Here is a 16,997-nt window from a genome sequence, read left to right as displayed (position 1 = left end):
CATGCACATCTTTCTTGTAGGTGCGATGTCTTCTCCTGAACACGTTCACATCAGGAAGGTCTTGTTTAATGCTGAACTCACAGATAAACCCTGTTAGAAGTCTGTGTGTGTCTGTGTGTCCCACAGATAAGCCTCTCTATGAGTCTTTCTTAGTTTTGCCCTAAACACCAGGGCAAACGAGTCGAGGGCAAATGAGTGTCATGCATAAGAGCCGTCGCCGCTCTCGTGCGGAGCCGCTGAATAAATCCATGCTGGAGTGAATGAAAGCCAGCAGAAACAGCTCTTCACAGCGCCGAGCTTTGAACAGCGTCTGCAGAGATCAAGGAGTTATTTGTAGCGGGAGACACAGTAGAAATGCCCAGAGGCTGCGGAGAGCGAAAGCATGCGTCTGCTACACACACACACACACTCCAGCAAAGACAAACACGCGAGCCGGGAAACACTCCAGGAAACCTCAACGACAAACTGCTGCCGAAAACACACGGGTGTTTGCATGTAAGAAACTCGGCGAAAGAGGCTCTGAATGGAGCAGTCACACACGACACCTTAGAAACCGATAAGTACACCCTAGCAACCATGTTGAACACCCTAGCGATCATGTTGAACACCCTAGCGACCACGTTGAGCACCCTAGTAACCATGTTGAGCACCCTAGCAACCATGTTGAACACCCTAGCGACCATGTTGAGCGACCATGTTGAGCACCCTAGCGACCATGTTGAACACCCTAGCGACCACATTGAGCACCCTAGTAACCATGTTGAGCACCCTAGCGACCATGTTGAGCACCCTAGCGACCACGTTGAACACCTTAGCAACCATGTTGAGCACCCTAGCAACCATGTTGAACACCCTAGCGACCATGTTGAACACCCTAGCGACCATGTTGAACACCCTAGCGACCACATTGAGCACCCTAGTAACCATGTTGAGCACCCTAGCGACCATGTTGAGCACCCTAGCAACCATGTTGAACACCCTAGCAACCATGTTGAACACCCTAGCGACCATGTTGAGCACCCTAGCAACCACCGTGACATCATTCAAGGACATTGTTTTGGTGGAAAATAGACAACGGTTGTTTACACTGTTTCTTGACAAGTTAAAGGCTAACTCCACTGCAGAATGAAAATGATAAGCTCATTATTTTTCAATGGGACGTCACAAGCCTCCCGGTTTTCATCCAAAATATCATAAATTGCCTTCTGAGGACGAACAAAGCTTTTACAGATTAATGGTAAAATGTTCCCTTGAAGCATTACTGAAAAATACAGAAAATATAATATAGGATTATGAAAATAACATATATGATTAAATGACATTCAACATAAACTATATATATTTTTTTTATCAGGGTGTGTATTAGTCAGTGATATTATTTATATACTATTAGACATTATTACATAACAATTCATAATAATTATTAATTCACTTTTTCACCTTTTGGTCATTGTGTGGTTTTGATTTTTGTTCTTTATAAACATTACTATTTTGCTTTAACTTATTTTTCTATTTTTTTTCCCAATTTTTTTTTTGTATTAGTTTAATGATAAAAATCTTTGAAAATGTTTAAAACATTTTATAAATTTAAAAAAAGCCCATAAATAGTTGCCAGACCCTTAATGGTTATTAATTTCACATTGTATTTTGTGATTATTTTGTGATTCGTGTTTATTTAATGATTATCGATTTTGTTAACATTTTATTATTTGTTCCCGAATTAACCTGTACTGTATAAATGCATTGCTTGTGTAGTGTATTCTACCAAACTTTGACAGAATTTAAGTTAACATGAAAAGGTAAAAATAAGCTAACCCATTTTCCTATAGGTTGAATGAATAAGTCACTGTGGCAATGCAACCCAAACCGGGTTCCTCTCAAGACAGCTTTTTTTTGACAGTTTTTTCCCCACATGTTGTGACCCTGAAGCACTGTGAGGACTGAATGACAGCGAAGCTGCTGACGGTGAACTGATGCTCTTCTTCTCAACATGCTCTCCAGAGAGAGTTCAGACGACGGCGAGGTCAGCAGACTCACACCGACTCACGGTCACTGTACACAGCACACGCTCCTGGTATTTAATCATGTCGCTTTTAAATCAATTATTGTTGGCTTGATTTGATCACGGACACCAAGAAATGCAGTACATTCACAAGAAATAAAGGATTATTAGAAAGAGAGATATTAATAGAAGCAAAACTGTTATAGTTGATCGATGCAAACAATAGACATTTATTAACTAAAATTAAAATGTAAAAATATTGCCTTGGAAGCTAAGTGAAAGTTTAAGTAACTGAGAAATTAAAATAATAAAAATTAAACTCAAACTCAAAACTACATCAAAACTCAATTAAACCTAAATTTGATATATATATATATATATATATATATATATATATATATATATATATATATATATATATATAAATACATATATAAATAAATATATATAATATTTACTACTATTTAGTAGTATTATTGTCATTATTATTTGTAAATTAATTAATAATTACATGATATAATTACAATTTTATATTGTTTTTTTAGCCTTTTTTGTATTAAAGCCATTCTATATTTAAATGTATATATTTCTATTATATACTGAGGATTCCCTTAATATTTATTCCACAAAGGAGCTGTGTTTTAATCAGGTTTTTGAGGAACGGAGCACTAATATCTAGCAGTGCCTGACGTCTTTATCCTCTTCAGCTGTTTTTTGTTTCTCACCTCTCCTATAAATGTCACAACGTTCCTGCTCCACGTTATACAGAACAAAACTCCTGTCCGATACGAGATTCATATAAACGTCTGTCTGGAGGAATCGCGGCGGCAAAGAATAAATCTCCATACATTTCCATGCGACAGACAGGACGTCCAATCAGAATAATCAGTTTGTGAATATGCACGGCTGCTTCGCGAAAACAGAAATTGAATGCGGGTCCCATAAAGGACCTGCTGGAGTTTTTCATGATAATTGAACAGTCTTTCATTTCTCTGAAATGAAATTTGAGATAGCGGCACATTTACTGCGCCGCCGGCGCGTCCGAAGATGCATCGCTTCATTTTCTTCAAGAGAATCTGAGTGGAAAGCAACTGAATGGAAAAAAGAAAAGAAGAATCGCCTGCGCCGCCATCATGAGGTAAGACCTCCTCCGAGACGCCACAACAAAACACCTTACGAAAATAAATTCAACGTTCAAAAAGATGCGAGCGTTTCCTCACCGAACACTTTGAGGAAGAGCTGGCTCTCGGAGCTCCCGGCCTTGTTGCTCGCGCGGCACACGTACGGCCCGCCGTCGCCCTGCCGGATGTTTTTGACCGTCAGCGTGCTTTTGCCTCCGTCCAGCGTGTTGAGAACGTACTGCTCCGATCGCTCGATCGCGTGACCCTTCCTGTGGACGCAAACCATCCGATGAGAAGATGGACTGCAGCTGAGAACGCATGCAACAGCCTATAGAAGATCGTTCTCTTCAGTTCAATTAGTGCGTGCCAATTAGTTTGGAGGAAACAAATCCATCGATCCACAAGGAAACGTACCACTTGACTGTATACGGACTCTTAAGGGGTAAACAAACATCTCATTTAATGATAAGAAGTAACAATATAAATTGGAGATATTTTGTGGCTTAATATAAGACTTTTCTGATCACCAAGGCTGCATTTATTTGATAAAATACAGTAAAAAATTGTTAAAAAATATTACAGTTTAAAACAGCTGTTTCCTATGTGAATGCATTTTAAAATATAATTTATTCCAGATTTTTTAAGCATCATTACTCTATATCAATCTTTTTTTAATTTATATAATGCTTTTAACAACACAGGTTGCATCAAAGCACTGAATCATTATATATATATATATATATATATATATATATATCATTCTTTAGTGTCAAATCATTCTTATCTGCTCAAGAAACATTTCTGCTTATTGCTAATGTTGAAAACAGTTGTTCTGCCCCAAATCTTTTTCTGAAATCCATGCAATTAACAGCCGTAAAGTATGGCGTGCCACAAGGATCTGTGTTAGGCCCGCTGCTACTTTCATTAAACTTGTTGCCCCTTGCTAATATTATTAGAAAGTATGGGATTAGTTACCATTGCAATGCAGATGATGCTCAACTATATATTTTAACGGGACCAGATGACACCTGTAAAGTATCTCAGATAACAGAATGTGAAATTAGATGAACGCCACAATCACATTCAATTGGGTTAAGATATGACGTATTGGACCAAAAAACAGTACACAGAATCTCTACAGTTTGCGTCTAGATGAATGTACTGTACTGTACTCGGGTGTCATGTTAGACAGCAGAAAATTTCACTTGAAAATGTTATGCATTTATGACCTCTAGGCAGGGTCAATAAAAAACGCTACAGGTGGTCCGAAATGCAGCTGCTTCCTTACCAGCTTAAGAAAATATGATTACATTACTCACATTTTACTACATCTCTACCCTGGGGACCTATTAAGATCCACATCAGTTACAAAATATTACCCTAAATGGTTTATCTCCTGCATCATTCAGTGCATCCTTGAGAAATAAAATAACTAAATTCAATTAGTTTTTGAGCTTAAGCTACTGTACACAAAGCGCAGAGACAAAAGAACACTAACTATAAAAAATTAAGATTCATATCGCTGACGATTCAATCACGATAACAAGGCCACAGTTAAGGGAAGTGAATGCAGGTCTGTTCTGAGACGCAGTATGCCGCTGGACACAGACCCAATTAGACTTTAACAAGCTAACGAAGCAGTCGTGAAGTGCAGAGACTCAGTGAAACACAGAGTTCAGAGGAATGATGCGCAATATCGAAAGTTAATATTCTGTGGAAACGAAGAGAACATGTGCTCGGTACCGATGCAAACGTCGTAAATCAGTGTCGTACTGAACATCATTTAAAATATTAATTACACAGTATCTTCATAGCCGCAAACAACTCATATATGTGACACAACTCATATAACACACTTCAACACCTCTGCTGTTAATAACGATGTGGTTTTGAAGCTTGAGTGAATTAAAGAGACCTTCGCTCGCTAAAAAGACCTCAGATTTAGTGCACTTTAATTTCGGCAATTTAGAAAACCATCGTGCCAATCATAAATCTGTGAAAACTAATTGTGCTGCACTTTGTGCTCGTAATATTCCGACTGACGGTTTCAGACGTTATAGCTTGGCTCCCACTGAAGACCTCCGGACGTTCTCGTTCACCCCGATTCAGTCCCGTCTTTGAGAAACACACAAGTCTTTATTATGGCTGTCGATTTTAACACGATACTTTGGCTCAGACGTGTCTGTCATCTCACACTGATGCAGGATGACTCACTTCGTAAAGATGTTATATGAGGCTAAAATTCATGAAGGCAAAATGCCACTTTTTTATTTGTATCATATGATATAGTGAAGGAATAGCACACCGGAAAGAGTGCAGCTTTTCTTCAATATCGGCGCCGTTGATTTTATATAAAAGTTTAATAAAACTTACATTTTTATTGCATAAATTAAATTTTACATAACTGTTGTGCCTTTCTGAATTTCACGACATTACCAAATGAATATGTGTTTTTTTATTTGTTTAGTGTTTCATTGATTCAGCCGCTAAATGAATCAGTTGAATGAATGATTCAATTACTCATGATTTGTCATCACCTACTGCTGGTTTTACTTTAATATCGAGTGTATTTGGTTTATTTTTAACATTGAGAGCTTTCATTTCTTAAAAAATCATGCTTAAAAATTTTAAACATCCATTAAACCCCATTTCTGATAATCATTCACGCAATGTTGAATCTAAATATTTCTTAATAAAATAGCTAAAGTTTTTTCTCATTTAACACTGTAACGCCACAAGTGTTTGTTTTAATGCAACTGTTTATAACTTGCGTTTACGTCGCAATAAAACGTCAATTTAATCTCAAAGTAAATATTAAAAAGTTGCATGTGTTTCTATGAAAGCTATGTTTAAAGCTTTTCTCATTTAACAGGCTAATTTCTCAAAATCGATGCGTGAAGGATTTGCTATTAATTCATCTAATTAATCGGATTTGAATCTAAAATACAATTCGAATCGCTCGACAGCCCTAGATTTCATATCTAGATTACACGGAAAACAGAGTGTGAGTTTTCTCAACAACGAAATGTGGAAATCTGCAATGCAACTCCCAGAAAACATTTCAGTCGGAAGATCTCGGAGTCTGAACGTTTCCGGCCCTCACCTCAGTTATCACGGAAGGCTTTGAACGTCTGATCAAAGCGCACATCGGCTCTTCACGGCCCCGACGCCACAGAGCCACGGCCATTTGCATACAGATAGAACAGATGAATCGAGGACACTGCGCCCTACATACTTGCTGTGATGTCCAGCGCCCTACATACTGCAAGCGGCAACATTCAGAGCGGCTCTTGACAAACATTACTGTTACCCACCAGTACCAGGTCACCTGAGGGTCGGGGGAGCCGGACGTGATGCAGGTGAACGTCACTGACTCCTGGTAGTCTGCGGTGGCGTTGAACGACTGCTGCGGCACGGACAGAACCGGAGGAACTGGAACGACATCACACGTGCACGTTCAACACCGTCTCCGGTCAAATTTAGTGTACAGCAGAAACAATGTGACAGCATTTACAAACACCAGATAAAATGTCACCAATAAAGTCTTGCATGCGTCATGTTTGCATTGGACTTATTATTACCGAATATTCTGCATTATTAGTACGCATGTCTTGAGCAATCAGTCCTTCACAGGTGTCTAATTTATTCCAGATGCTACATGACTATAAACACTGACACGTACGACATATCAAAAGGGTTTTTTTTGCACGTCATATTTAAATAGTGTAACATTTTCACATAAATAATAGTATTTAAATACATAGAATACGCGGAATGAAGTGAGGAAAATTCTAAAGTGCCATGTTCCTGATTTTAGAATATTGTTGCAAAATATAGAAACACTGAAATGTATTTAGACGTACACGCACGCTCAGATATAACGTACTAATACTGAATGAACAGTATTTCCTGACAGAGAGAGAAAAAAAGCTAAATGGGAAATAAACATTAAATATAGCAAGAGAACACAAGCTTTTATTGTATTACTCAATAACGCATTTTTGATTAATCTTTGGGTAAACACTGAATTATTAATGAATCGATGAGCTGTTGCTTGATATTTTATGCTCCGGTTCTAATGTAAAAATGTTTTTTTCTGTTTTTCATCAAATGCCGTTATTTTCTCGACTTTATCTCTGGTCTGTAACGAAACCTATTTAGCTGTCAAACAGTATTTCAGAGTGTTAACATTCACACTTCTATCTAATTCCCAGAATAACGTCCTTCTTTAAAAACAACTTCGCGTGGCGTCAGTTTTTTGTGCCGAATCCATCTGATACGAAGCTTTAAGAGAATCAAACAGCTCCTAACAATGTCTCTCCAGCGCAATCATTATTCGCCGCTCTGTGATTCGCCTCATGTTTAGAATTCAAAGAGGCTGAAATAACTTGTTTTTTTTTCTTTTTTTTTTTGGTGATGCGTATCGGCGAAGGACGACGCAAATGAGACGCCCTCTATCTCTGTGACATTTTTATTTAAAGGATCAAGCAGATGCAGACAGAAGTTGGCGATTCGGCCCTGTCTGCGCTCAAAGCGCTCCTCTGATGATGAAAGTCAGGGTTAAGGGCGCAGAAAGAGCACGCTAGCGCACGTCTGCATGCTAATCATCGGCGTAAGCGCGTCTACATGCAGAGACGTACAAACACAGACCAGGAGCTTCTCGACCAGCTTACATGCACGCTATCCAGGGCAACCTAGTCAAGTCTCGCTGGTTAAGCTAGTAAAGCTAGCACATGACATGCACGAAGAAAAAATAAAGCTGTGCACACGATTTCCTAAAACTGCTTTGTTCCCTCGATTCATACACTCGAAATCCCCTGCTCCGCAGAAACAAGCACGAAAACAAGATGTGACTCTTCTATCGTGTTCTTTGCACGTTAAAAGCACTATTTTATATAGATAAGCATGGAAAAGTGTGTTTGTTAATATACGATTAGGAATTATCATTAAGATTTTTATTTCAAAACATACATAACATGTGCATAAGTATTTTAAAAATAAAAATATTAAAAAAATTAAAATATATAATGTGAATGCAATTGAAATGTCAAAGCTAAAAAAAAAAAAAAAAAAAAAAAATATATATATATATATATATATATATATATATATATATATATATATATAGTAGATTGGGATTCACAAATCTTTAAATGAGAATAAGATTCTCAGATAAATAAACAGTTAAAAAGAACAGCATTTATTTAACATTTTCTAACAATATACTCTACTGTTTAAAAGTTTGGGGTCATTCGATTTGTATTCCTTTTCCAGGGATGTGCTAAATTGCTAAAATGATAGCAAACATCGATTGTTATTGATTAATAAATGCTGTACTTTGTATTAATCAAATAATCCTTTTTTCGCCCTGTATTTCTCATAAAGTAAATGCATTATACACACACACACACACATTTTTTGATGGAAAGTGAACATGGAGCACATGTGGTCGTTGTGTTTTTCTGGTTAAGCTGGTGAAGTCCCAAGCATCTTAAAGAGACCAGTTCAGACTCAAATGCTGGTCTTTTCACATTCAAACTAAAATCCGCATGCCGTTTATCAACTCAGCATCTTTGCACTCAATTTTCTGCTGACTAGCTTTGTGACTAAATGTTTCAATTAACATAAACTTCAAGCTTGTGTTACTCCCAAGCGAACGGCGACCTTATCTTCACCAGCGCTTCATGAAACGCATTCGTTCACCTTGTTCTGCAGAACAGGATTTGATAGCGCCGAGCTCTGCCTGAACGCACACAATAGTATTTGCACAACTCATACTTCTTTAAACTGATGTAATAACACGCAAAAACGAATAAAAGTGCATTGCTTTCAATTTAGCATCACCACTTATAGCTTTCAGGAAGATCCAATAAGCTCGCTCAATGAGGCGCGTCCTATTATCCCCGAGACATGGCAAGCGCCGTCTGCCTCGGAAACAGAACAACCTGCTGCTTAAACCACTTAGCGAGCGCTGACTAGCAAGCGACGACGTCTCGAGTCCAAGACCGGAGACTGAATCCAGAACTCTCCCCTAGATTAATTCCCAGGCTTGGCTGAGCTGAGGAGGATCGTAGCGGTGTGTTGAAACGCCTCGTTCTTCTCTGACCTTCCATCTTCAGTTAACACGGTCTGTCTGAGGCCCGTTTGGATCCGTTCTTCTAGCATGGACGTTTTGAGAGAATTACGATCGGCAGTTAACTTCTTCAAGTCGTGCGTTTTGTTTGACAATAATATTTACTAGCTCGACTTCTCAGATGGGTTTTCTACAGAAGTTGTCTCATTGCGAACGGATTAAATAAAAAATATTAAATGTAATTAAAATGCAATTAGAAACCTTTTTCATGTTACATTTAAAAATACTAATGATGAGTTAAATTAAAAAATTAAAAAAGTAACATTTAAATTTTAAAAATGGTACCAGTCAAAATAGTAAAAATGTTCACTTTGAATTTAAAAACATAACATTAACAAAAAATGTTGAAGCTTTGCCAGCTGAATCTTATCAACAAAGCCAGTTTCTATACGATTTTGTACTATGGTTAAATATTGTTGTTTTGATGGGTTTTAATTTGGATTTTGTTTCTTAAAGGTCCTGGGTATGAAGATGGTTTATGAAAGAAAATGAAGGTGAGATATTAAAAGATTAAAAATACTACATTTTGACCAGATGTATGCTGTTTGCATCGACACAGCCAAGGATTACAGTCCCAGGGGTGTGATATTTTGATCTCATCTTTTTTTCAGAACCGGTTGCTTCTTCTCTGCTGACGGGTGTTATTAAGCGAGTTGGTAAAAGGTTGGTTGGTCAGTCTGTGACACTATACGCTTGTTGAGCTTGTTGATTGTGTGAAGAACAGCTCTCACCGTTGACCAGCACCACGATGTCCCTGAAATCGATTTCTCCTCGGGCCTCCACTCGCGCCTCACAGCGGTACACTCCCTCGTCGGCTTTACTCACTCGCAGGATCTGCAGGTTGTTGCTGGGAAGCACCTGGAGTCTGCCTTCAAGAAGACACACAAACACAGGGGTCACAGCCGTGCGGCACTGCGCTATGCTATTATGCATTATGCTAATGGTTGCTAGGGTGTTGCTATGGCATTGCTAGGGTGTTTCGAGTGTTTGCAAAAATGCAGTTGGCACTGAGTACTGATTGTTTGCGTTGCTATGCAGTCACTGAGTTCCAGTTGGTCGTCAGTGTGTTTCTATGCGGTTACTAGGGTGTCGTGAGTGTTCTGAAGTTGCTACAGTGTTCTGAATGTATCCCAGTGGGTTGCTAGGCAGTCATTGTGCTATATCAGGTGGTTGCTAGTGTGTTGCTAATCAGTTAATGGAATGTTCTGATGTTTTTCACCACGTTGCTACGCAGTCACCTGGATGTCCTAAGTGTCTGTCTACTTGTTACACAGTTGTGTTGTTAGTGTGTTGCTATTCAGTTACTAGGATATTCTGGGTGTTCTTGCAGTAACTACAGTGTTGTGAACATTTTCCAGTGTGTTGCTATGCAGGTGGTTGTTAATATGTTACTAGGGTGCTCTGAGTGTTTGGCAAACTGTTGCCATTCAGTCGCCGATGTGTTAGTGTGTTACTATGCAGTTGCATAGCAACACAATAAGTATTTGTCAACTACTTGTTATACATTTGTTTTGGTTTCTGGTGGTTGCTACTGTGTTGCTATGCAGTTGTTATGCATGGTTTTGTGTTTCTATTAGCTGTTAGCATGCACCACGTGTGTTGATATAGATACAGTTGCTGGTGTGCTTTCAGTTGGTTGTTAGAGTCTTACTATGCAGGTCCTAGTGTGTTTTAAGTCCATGCTGCTATGCAGTTGCTATGGTGTCCTGAATGTTTGCCAGTGTGTTGCTATACAGTCACTGGGGTGTTCCAGGTAGTTGCTAATATTTACTTGGGTGCCCTGAATGTTTGAAAAAAAAAATTATACAGTTGCTGGAATGCCTTCAGGTGGTTGCTAGTGTATTGCTATGCAGTTGCTAGGTTATTTGAATACATGTTGCTATGAAGTTGCTATGATGTTTATAAATGTCAATCTCAAATGTGTTGCTATGCAGCCGCTACAGTATTCTGGGTGTTGTTTGGATACATGTTGCTATCATTACGATTGTTTGCCAATGTGTCGCTATGCAGATGCTACAATGTTCAGAATGTTTGCAAATGGTGTGCCAAATGATTTCTAGTGTGATGATATGGAGTTGCCGGTTAGTTCTGATTGTTTGCCAATGTGTTGCTATGTAGTTGCTAGGGTGTCCTGAGTGTTTGTTTGTGTGTTGCTATGCAGAAGTTAGTGTGCTTCATATGGTTGCTAGGGCGTTGCTATGGTGTTCTGAGTGGTTTATTTGCTGTTGCTAGGCTGAGACAAGCAGACAGCCAGATAGATACTTATATGACACAAACTGCACAAATTTAATCAAGCAAGTCATGTTGCAAATGCAATACTCAAAAATGATATTTATCAAAAGGCAGTAATAACAAATGGATTTGTGTCTTTACTAAAGAACATTTCAGACGTCACAGTTGATCACTCAACTAAAACCACCAGAAAAAAAGGTTACTAAGTGAACTTAAAGTCATTGTGTTACATTTAAAGCACTGCCAGAAAAAAGAAAGAAGAAAGCTGAGGATTTAATCAACAGACTCCTTTTTCATCTGTGTGCAATAATAGGAAAATATTATCATCAATCCTCAAAACTAATTCTGCCTTCATTTCAAGGACATTTGCTAAATGAAACACCTTGAGGATTACGGCCTTTCTTTGGCTTTTGTCATCCCTCGCTGATAAACACACACCTTTTCTCCTCTCGTTCAGGAGAGATATTTATAACTGACTCCGTAATTAGAATAAAAAGAATCAAATCTCCATCTTTTAATCTCCGAGGCTGGAAAGTGCAGATAGCTTGTCAAAGTTCTGCCTTTGAATTCTAATTATTGGTTTGACACCTAAAATACAGGCAAAAGTTTTTATTCCCTCAGTAGAGAACTTTATTGAATTCAGACACTTTATTGAATTCAGCCACATTTAAAAGTGTGGTATTTGGGGTTAAAATGTGCTTGCTGCTGAAGTTAAAAGCACAATAATTAATAAGTGTATTATATTTAATTTATATAATTTTTTATAATATTTATAATGGTCATGTCATATACTAAAATAATATTATTATATATATACCACATTTTATTTATTTATATTTATATTTATTTATATTTTAAACATAATGAAATGTATTAAATTATGATTTATTTACTTCTTTTTAGAACTTTGCTTCTGAGTTTTTAAAATGAATAGAAGCTCATTTCTACTACTGAGTAAAAACTCGCAGTTCTGATTTCTTTTCTCATTACTGTCAGATACAAAGTCGCAATTGCGAGTTATAAAATCCAATTCTGAGGGTCAAAAAAAAATGGATTTTCTTAGAATTGTTTCATTGTGTCATCTCACAATTCTGACTTTATAACTCTTGTTACAGTCATAAAAGACAACAAGAACAACAAATACTACCTTATTTATTATTTGTGTTCGGTGGTGGCAACAAGCTTGGTCAGTAATTATACTGTAATTTAGAATATGTGTATTTTTATATACATATTCTAAATTACAGTATAATTACTGACCAAACATTAATTATTGTATTTATTAAAACATAGCACATTTTGTCCCAAAGCTCTGCTGTCATTAACTAATGCAAAAATCCCAGGAGATGACTAAAATACAATTTTAAAAAACGATCAAAAACAAAACAGCATCAAAATGCAAAATGATTTAATGTTTTTTTTTTTATGAAATTGGCAAATCATTTGAACCTAAATGGTATTAAACAGACTTAAATGATCAAGCTGACTCTTGTTGAGACTGGTTAAAATAATCGGTTGAGTTCAGTTGATGGAGAAAAGTGTTTTTTTGGAGCATGTACCCCAGCGAGGTGCGAGCGCTCTTACTGTTGGGCTCAGACGTGATTTCTCGGTTCTTGTAGAACCAGGACACGGCCGGCACCGGGGAACTGATGACGTCACAGACGACCTCGGCGTCCTCGCTCTGACGAAACTCCTGCGGTGTCTTCACCTCGCGGAAGGTCAGCTTCTCTGAGAGCAAACGAACACGGCTTCATCAGACGTCTCAGTCCGGGTCGAGCGTTCACTTACACTCAAACCTAAACCAATTTATTTCTTCTCTTGAACACAAAAAAGATAGCTTTTTAAGAATGTTTACAACCAAACAGTAGTCGGTAGCCATTAATACACACACACACACACACACACACACACACATATATATATATATATACGTAACCTGAGTAACAACAAACAGCTGTATTTTATGAACTCATGCTAACAAATATTGATAAATACTGTCACAAATGCATTTCTGTAGTCAGTTAATGCTAGTTAGCATTATTTTAAAGTGTAACTAAAATAAAATGGATTTCATTGTAGCTTTATACACATTATACACATTACACAAAATGAATAAACCAACATAATAATAAAAAAAGACTATATTATAACAGTGTTTTAATACTAAAATGAGACATCTCCGTATGAACCGAAACATTTCTCATTCAATTTTAACTCTATTATGCTACTTTAATGCCCCATACTCTTATTCATTTATTTATGGTCGGGTTTTATTTATTATGAAAGGAAACTAATTTAGTTCCGTATACAAATATTTACAGTACCTCATTGAAAGCAGCGCCGTTTCTCTCAGAAGTGCTCTTTTCACTCCAATAACGACCATCAGGAATCAGACGAATCAGGCTCTTTCACCAGTGATCAAGACGATTATCTTCCTCCCTCGTCTCTGTACGCTTTGAATGCGATCGGTATTTGCACAAGCGCACTTTTCAACAGACAGAACCCGCCTGGCTGAAATCGTGTTTCTGTTCTGAATCTCCTCGTTTGAGGTCTATCACACACGTTCACTCAGACTGTACCCGAGGTCGTCTGACACGAATCAACGAATGAGAAACGTTTCGGTCCGACACCAAGCGCGATGAGAGTGACCTGCTCTTATTTTCCATGTGTTTTTTAGTGCATCGACCTTCATAATGTCGCGGTTCAGTAAAACTATACCCCTCCAAATCACAGGAGAATTAATAAAGACACATAATTTGGGGAAAACTAAATCAAATCAAATCTCAGGCCCATCAAAACGCAAGTCCAGTTTAGTTTAAATGATTGCTATTGCTAAATGCAATAACGACAACATCCTGTTTTAATTTATTCAAATAAAAATACATTTTATTTAATGAATCGCATTTTAAAAGTGTTATTAAATTGTTAAGGTTTCATGAATTCGATTGCGTTCGTGAATCACGCATGCAATATATAAACAAAAACCAGGATTTGGAGGAAAACATATAAAAAAATGAAGAAAAGCGAAGTGAATGTGCACACAGGCCGTGAATGAGACTATTTTCACCTCAGCATGCAGACAGCACAAGTACATCGAGCTCATATCTAACGCTGTTCACTCCTGAATGAAATCTTAAGTGAAAATGTGAGCGTTCTGACTTTATTTAACCTCAGGTCTTGGCTGATTTGCTCTATTTCAGATGAAATGGTGCTTTGAAGAAGAGCTGTGCAGGAGGACGGTGTGTGGCTTTATTCCTGCCTGATCTGAATCATCAGTGTCAATGTGACGGGCCTCTAGTTTAGTTAGCTGCTAAATCTACACAAAACTCTCTAGATGTAAGGTGAAGACGCTCAGCCCGGAAACGTGTGTATTCATGTGTATTCAAGTATTCATGGAACACTTACTGAAGGCAATGATGTCTGATAATGATGAGCATAATAACATGGTCAAACCTTTCATCATTATTTTTGAGGCTCATGTGATTATTACACCTCTAACTGCTGTCTATCTGTCTAACAATAATATATATATATATATATATATATATATATATATATATATATATATATATATATATATAAATATAACATGTTTTATAATATAAATCATTATTAAATTTATAATATATTTTTTAGACTGTATATATGTATATAATATATATTTATATATATATATATATATATATATATATATATATATATATATATATATATATATAATATAAAAGCAGATTTTTTTATATTATATTATATAATAAAAAGGTTTAATTTTATACCTTCACTTCCCTCTTTTCATCCAAACTTCTGCTCCCCAGCCATCCTCCGGACCCAATCCCATCACTCCTTCTCCAAGCAATCTCTCACACACTCTTAGCAGCGCTCACACACATCATCAACACATCTCTCCTCACAGGCACTTTCCCCAGTGCGTTCAAGCAGGCTCCGGTAAACCCACTGCTCAAACAACCTACATTAAACACTTCTCAGAAAACTACAGACCTGTCTCTGTAGCATTTATAGCGAAAACACTCGAACGAGTCGTTTTCAAACAGCCATCATTGTTTCTTACACAGAACAACAGAACGAATGCTAACCAGTCAGGTTTCCGGAGACTGCTCTACTCTCAGTCACTGAAGCCTTGCAGATTGAAAATCATCAGTTCTTACTCTGTCGGTCATCAAATCCTATCAACTGGTTCTACCTCAGGTCTTTCAGGGTGGCCTGAGGAGGAGAGGTCACTGGGGTTCCTCAGGGCTCGGTTCTTGGACCCCTCAACTTCTCCACATACACTACATAAGTAGATCACATCAAACAGGCACACGGCTTCTCCTACCACTGCAGCTTTTCAATCAGATGATCCAGCGGCCCAACAGACATGTCAGCATGCATGATAGATCATCACCTGCAGCTCAACCTGGCCAAGACCGAGCTTCTGGTCTTCCCTGCCAAACAAACTCTACAGCACCATCCGGCTAGGTTCCTCCACAACTACCCCATTAACTTTGCCGTAATCTTCGACGACCAGCTGACCTTCAAAGAGTGTGCTGCAAAGACGTCCAGATTTGCATTACACAACACCAGGTCTCTTACAGAGCATGCTGCAGAACAGTCCAGGCCCTGATCATTTCTAGGCTGGACTACTTTAAATGATTCAGAATGCAGCAGCGCGACTCGTCTTCAACGTGCCCAAAACAGCCCATGCTACTTCTCTCTTTATCTCCTCGCACTGGCTCCCAGTTGCAGCTCGCATTAAATTCAAGACACCGATGCTTGCATATAAAACAGGCTCAGCACCCGTCTGCTTCCAGTCACTATTACAAATCTACATCCCCTCCAGAAAGCTGAGATCTGCGAGTGAGAGACAATCCCAGAGAGGTACAGTCTAAATCTCTCTCCAGAACTTTCTTCTTCACTGTTCCTTACTGGTGAATGATTTTACCATCCCTATGTGAAACGCATATTTTATTTATTCCTTTCACTTTTCAGCTTGTACTTGCTTCCTCCTCTGTCTGTTTGCTTCTTTAAGACGAATAGTTTTATGTATTCCCCATTTGTAAGTGGTTTTGGAAAAAAAATGCAAATGTAAATGTAAAAATTGTTTTTTTTTCCCAATAGAAAATCATTACAAGTGTGTAAGCGTAAACTATTTCTATTATATAAAACAGGTACTTATTTATCATTATGACTCTGTAATCATCTTGACTAGTAACTGATTCACAGACGCTCCTTCAGACACTCATGTCTTCACTGCGGTAACTCACGGTAAATCTCCAGCACCACTGTGGCCTCCTGGCTCTGTCCCTTGGCGTCCACAGCCTGGCATCGGTATATCCCAGCGTCCTCGATGATGGCGTTGTAGATGGTGAGCCTGGAGCGGACGCCCTCCGTGTGCACGATCACTCTCTGATTGGAGATGATACGCTCTCCTTGAGGACTGAACCAGTTTATACTCACCGGCTCACCGATGGCTGAAAAACACCAACATGCAGGCATCTATCAACACAGCTGG

General features: G+C 38.1%; 1 protein-coding gene across 3 annotated transcripts in view; it reads right to left on the bottom strand.

The window, feature by feature from the left end:
* zgc:152904 (uncharacterized protein LOC767777 homolog) overlaps positions 1–16,997 on the bottom strand; it is a 181,155-nt gene that overhangs the window by 31,957 nt on the left and 132,201 nt on the right. For all 3 annotated transcript variants that reach the window (XM_043246036.1, XM_043246053.1, XM_043246046.1), the window contains exons 3-7: positions 16,750–16,956; positions 13,073–13,216; positions 9,988–10,125; positions 6,438–6,555; positions 3,223–3,392 (exon numbers count right to left, since the gene is read on the bottom strand). In XM_043246036.1, coding sequence (XP_043101971.1) covers positions 3,223–3,392; positions 6,438–6,555; positions 9,988–10,125; positions 13,073–13,216; positions 16,750–16,956 — 777 coding nt within the window. The remainder of the gene's footprint in view (positions 1–3,222; positions 3,393–6,437; positions 6,556–9,987; positions 10,126–13,072; positions 13,217–16,749; positions 16,957–16,997) is intronic.

Source organism: Puntigrus tetrazona, chromosome 1 (assembly GCF_018831695.1).
Source record: "Puntigrus tetrazona isolate hp1 chromosome 1, ASM1883169v1, whole genome shotgun sequence".
NCBI classification, from domain to species: Eukaryota; Metazoa; Chordata; class Actinopteri; order Cypriniformes; family Cyprinidae; genus Puntigrus; species Puntigrus tetrazona.
This window is presented reverse-complemented; position numbering and strand designations above follow the sequence as displayed.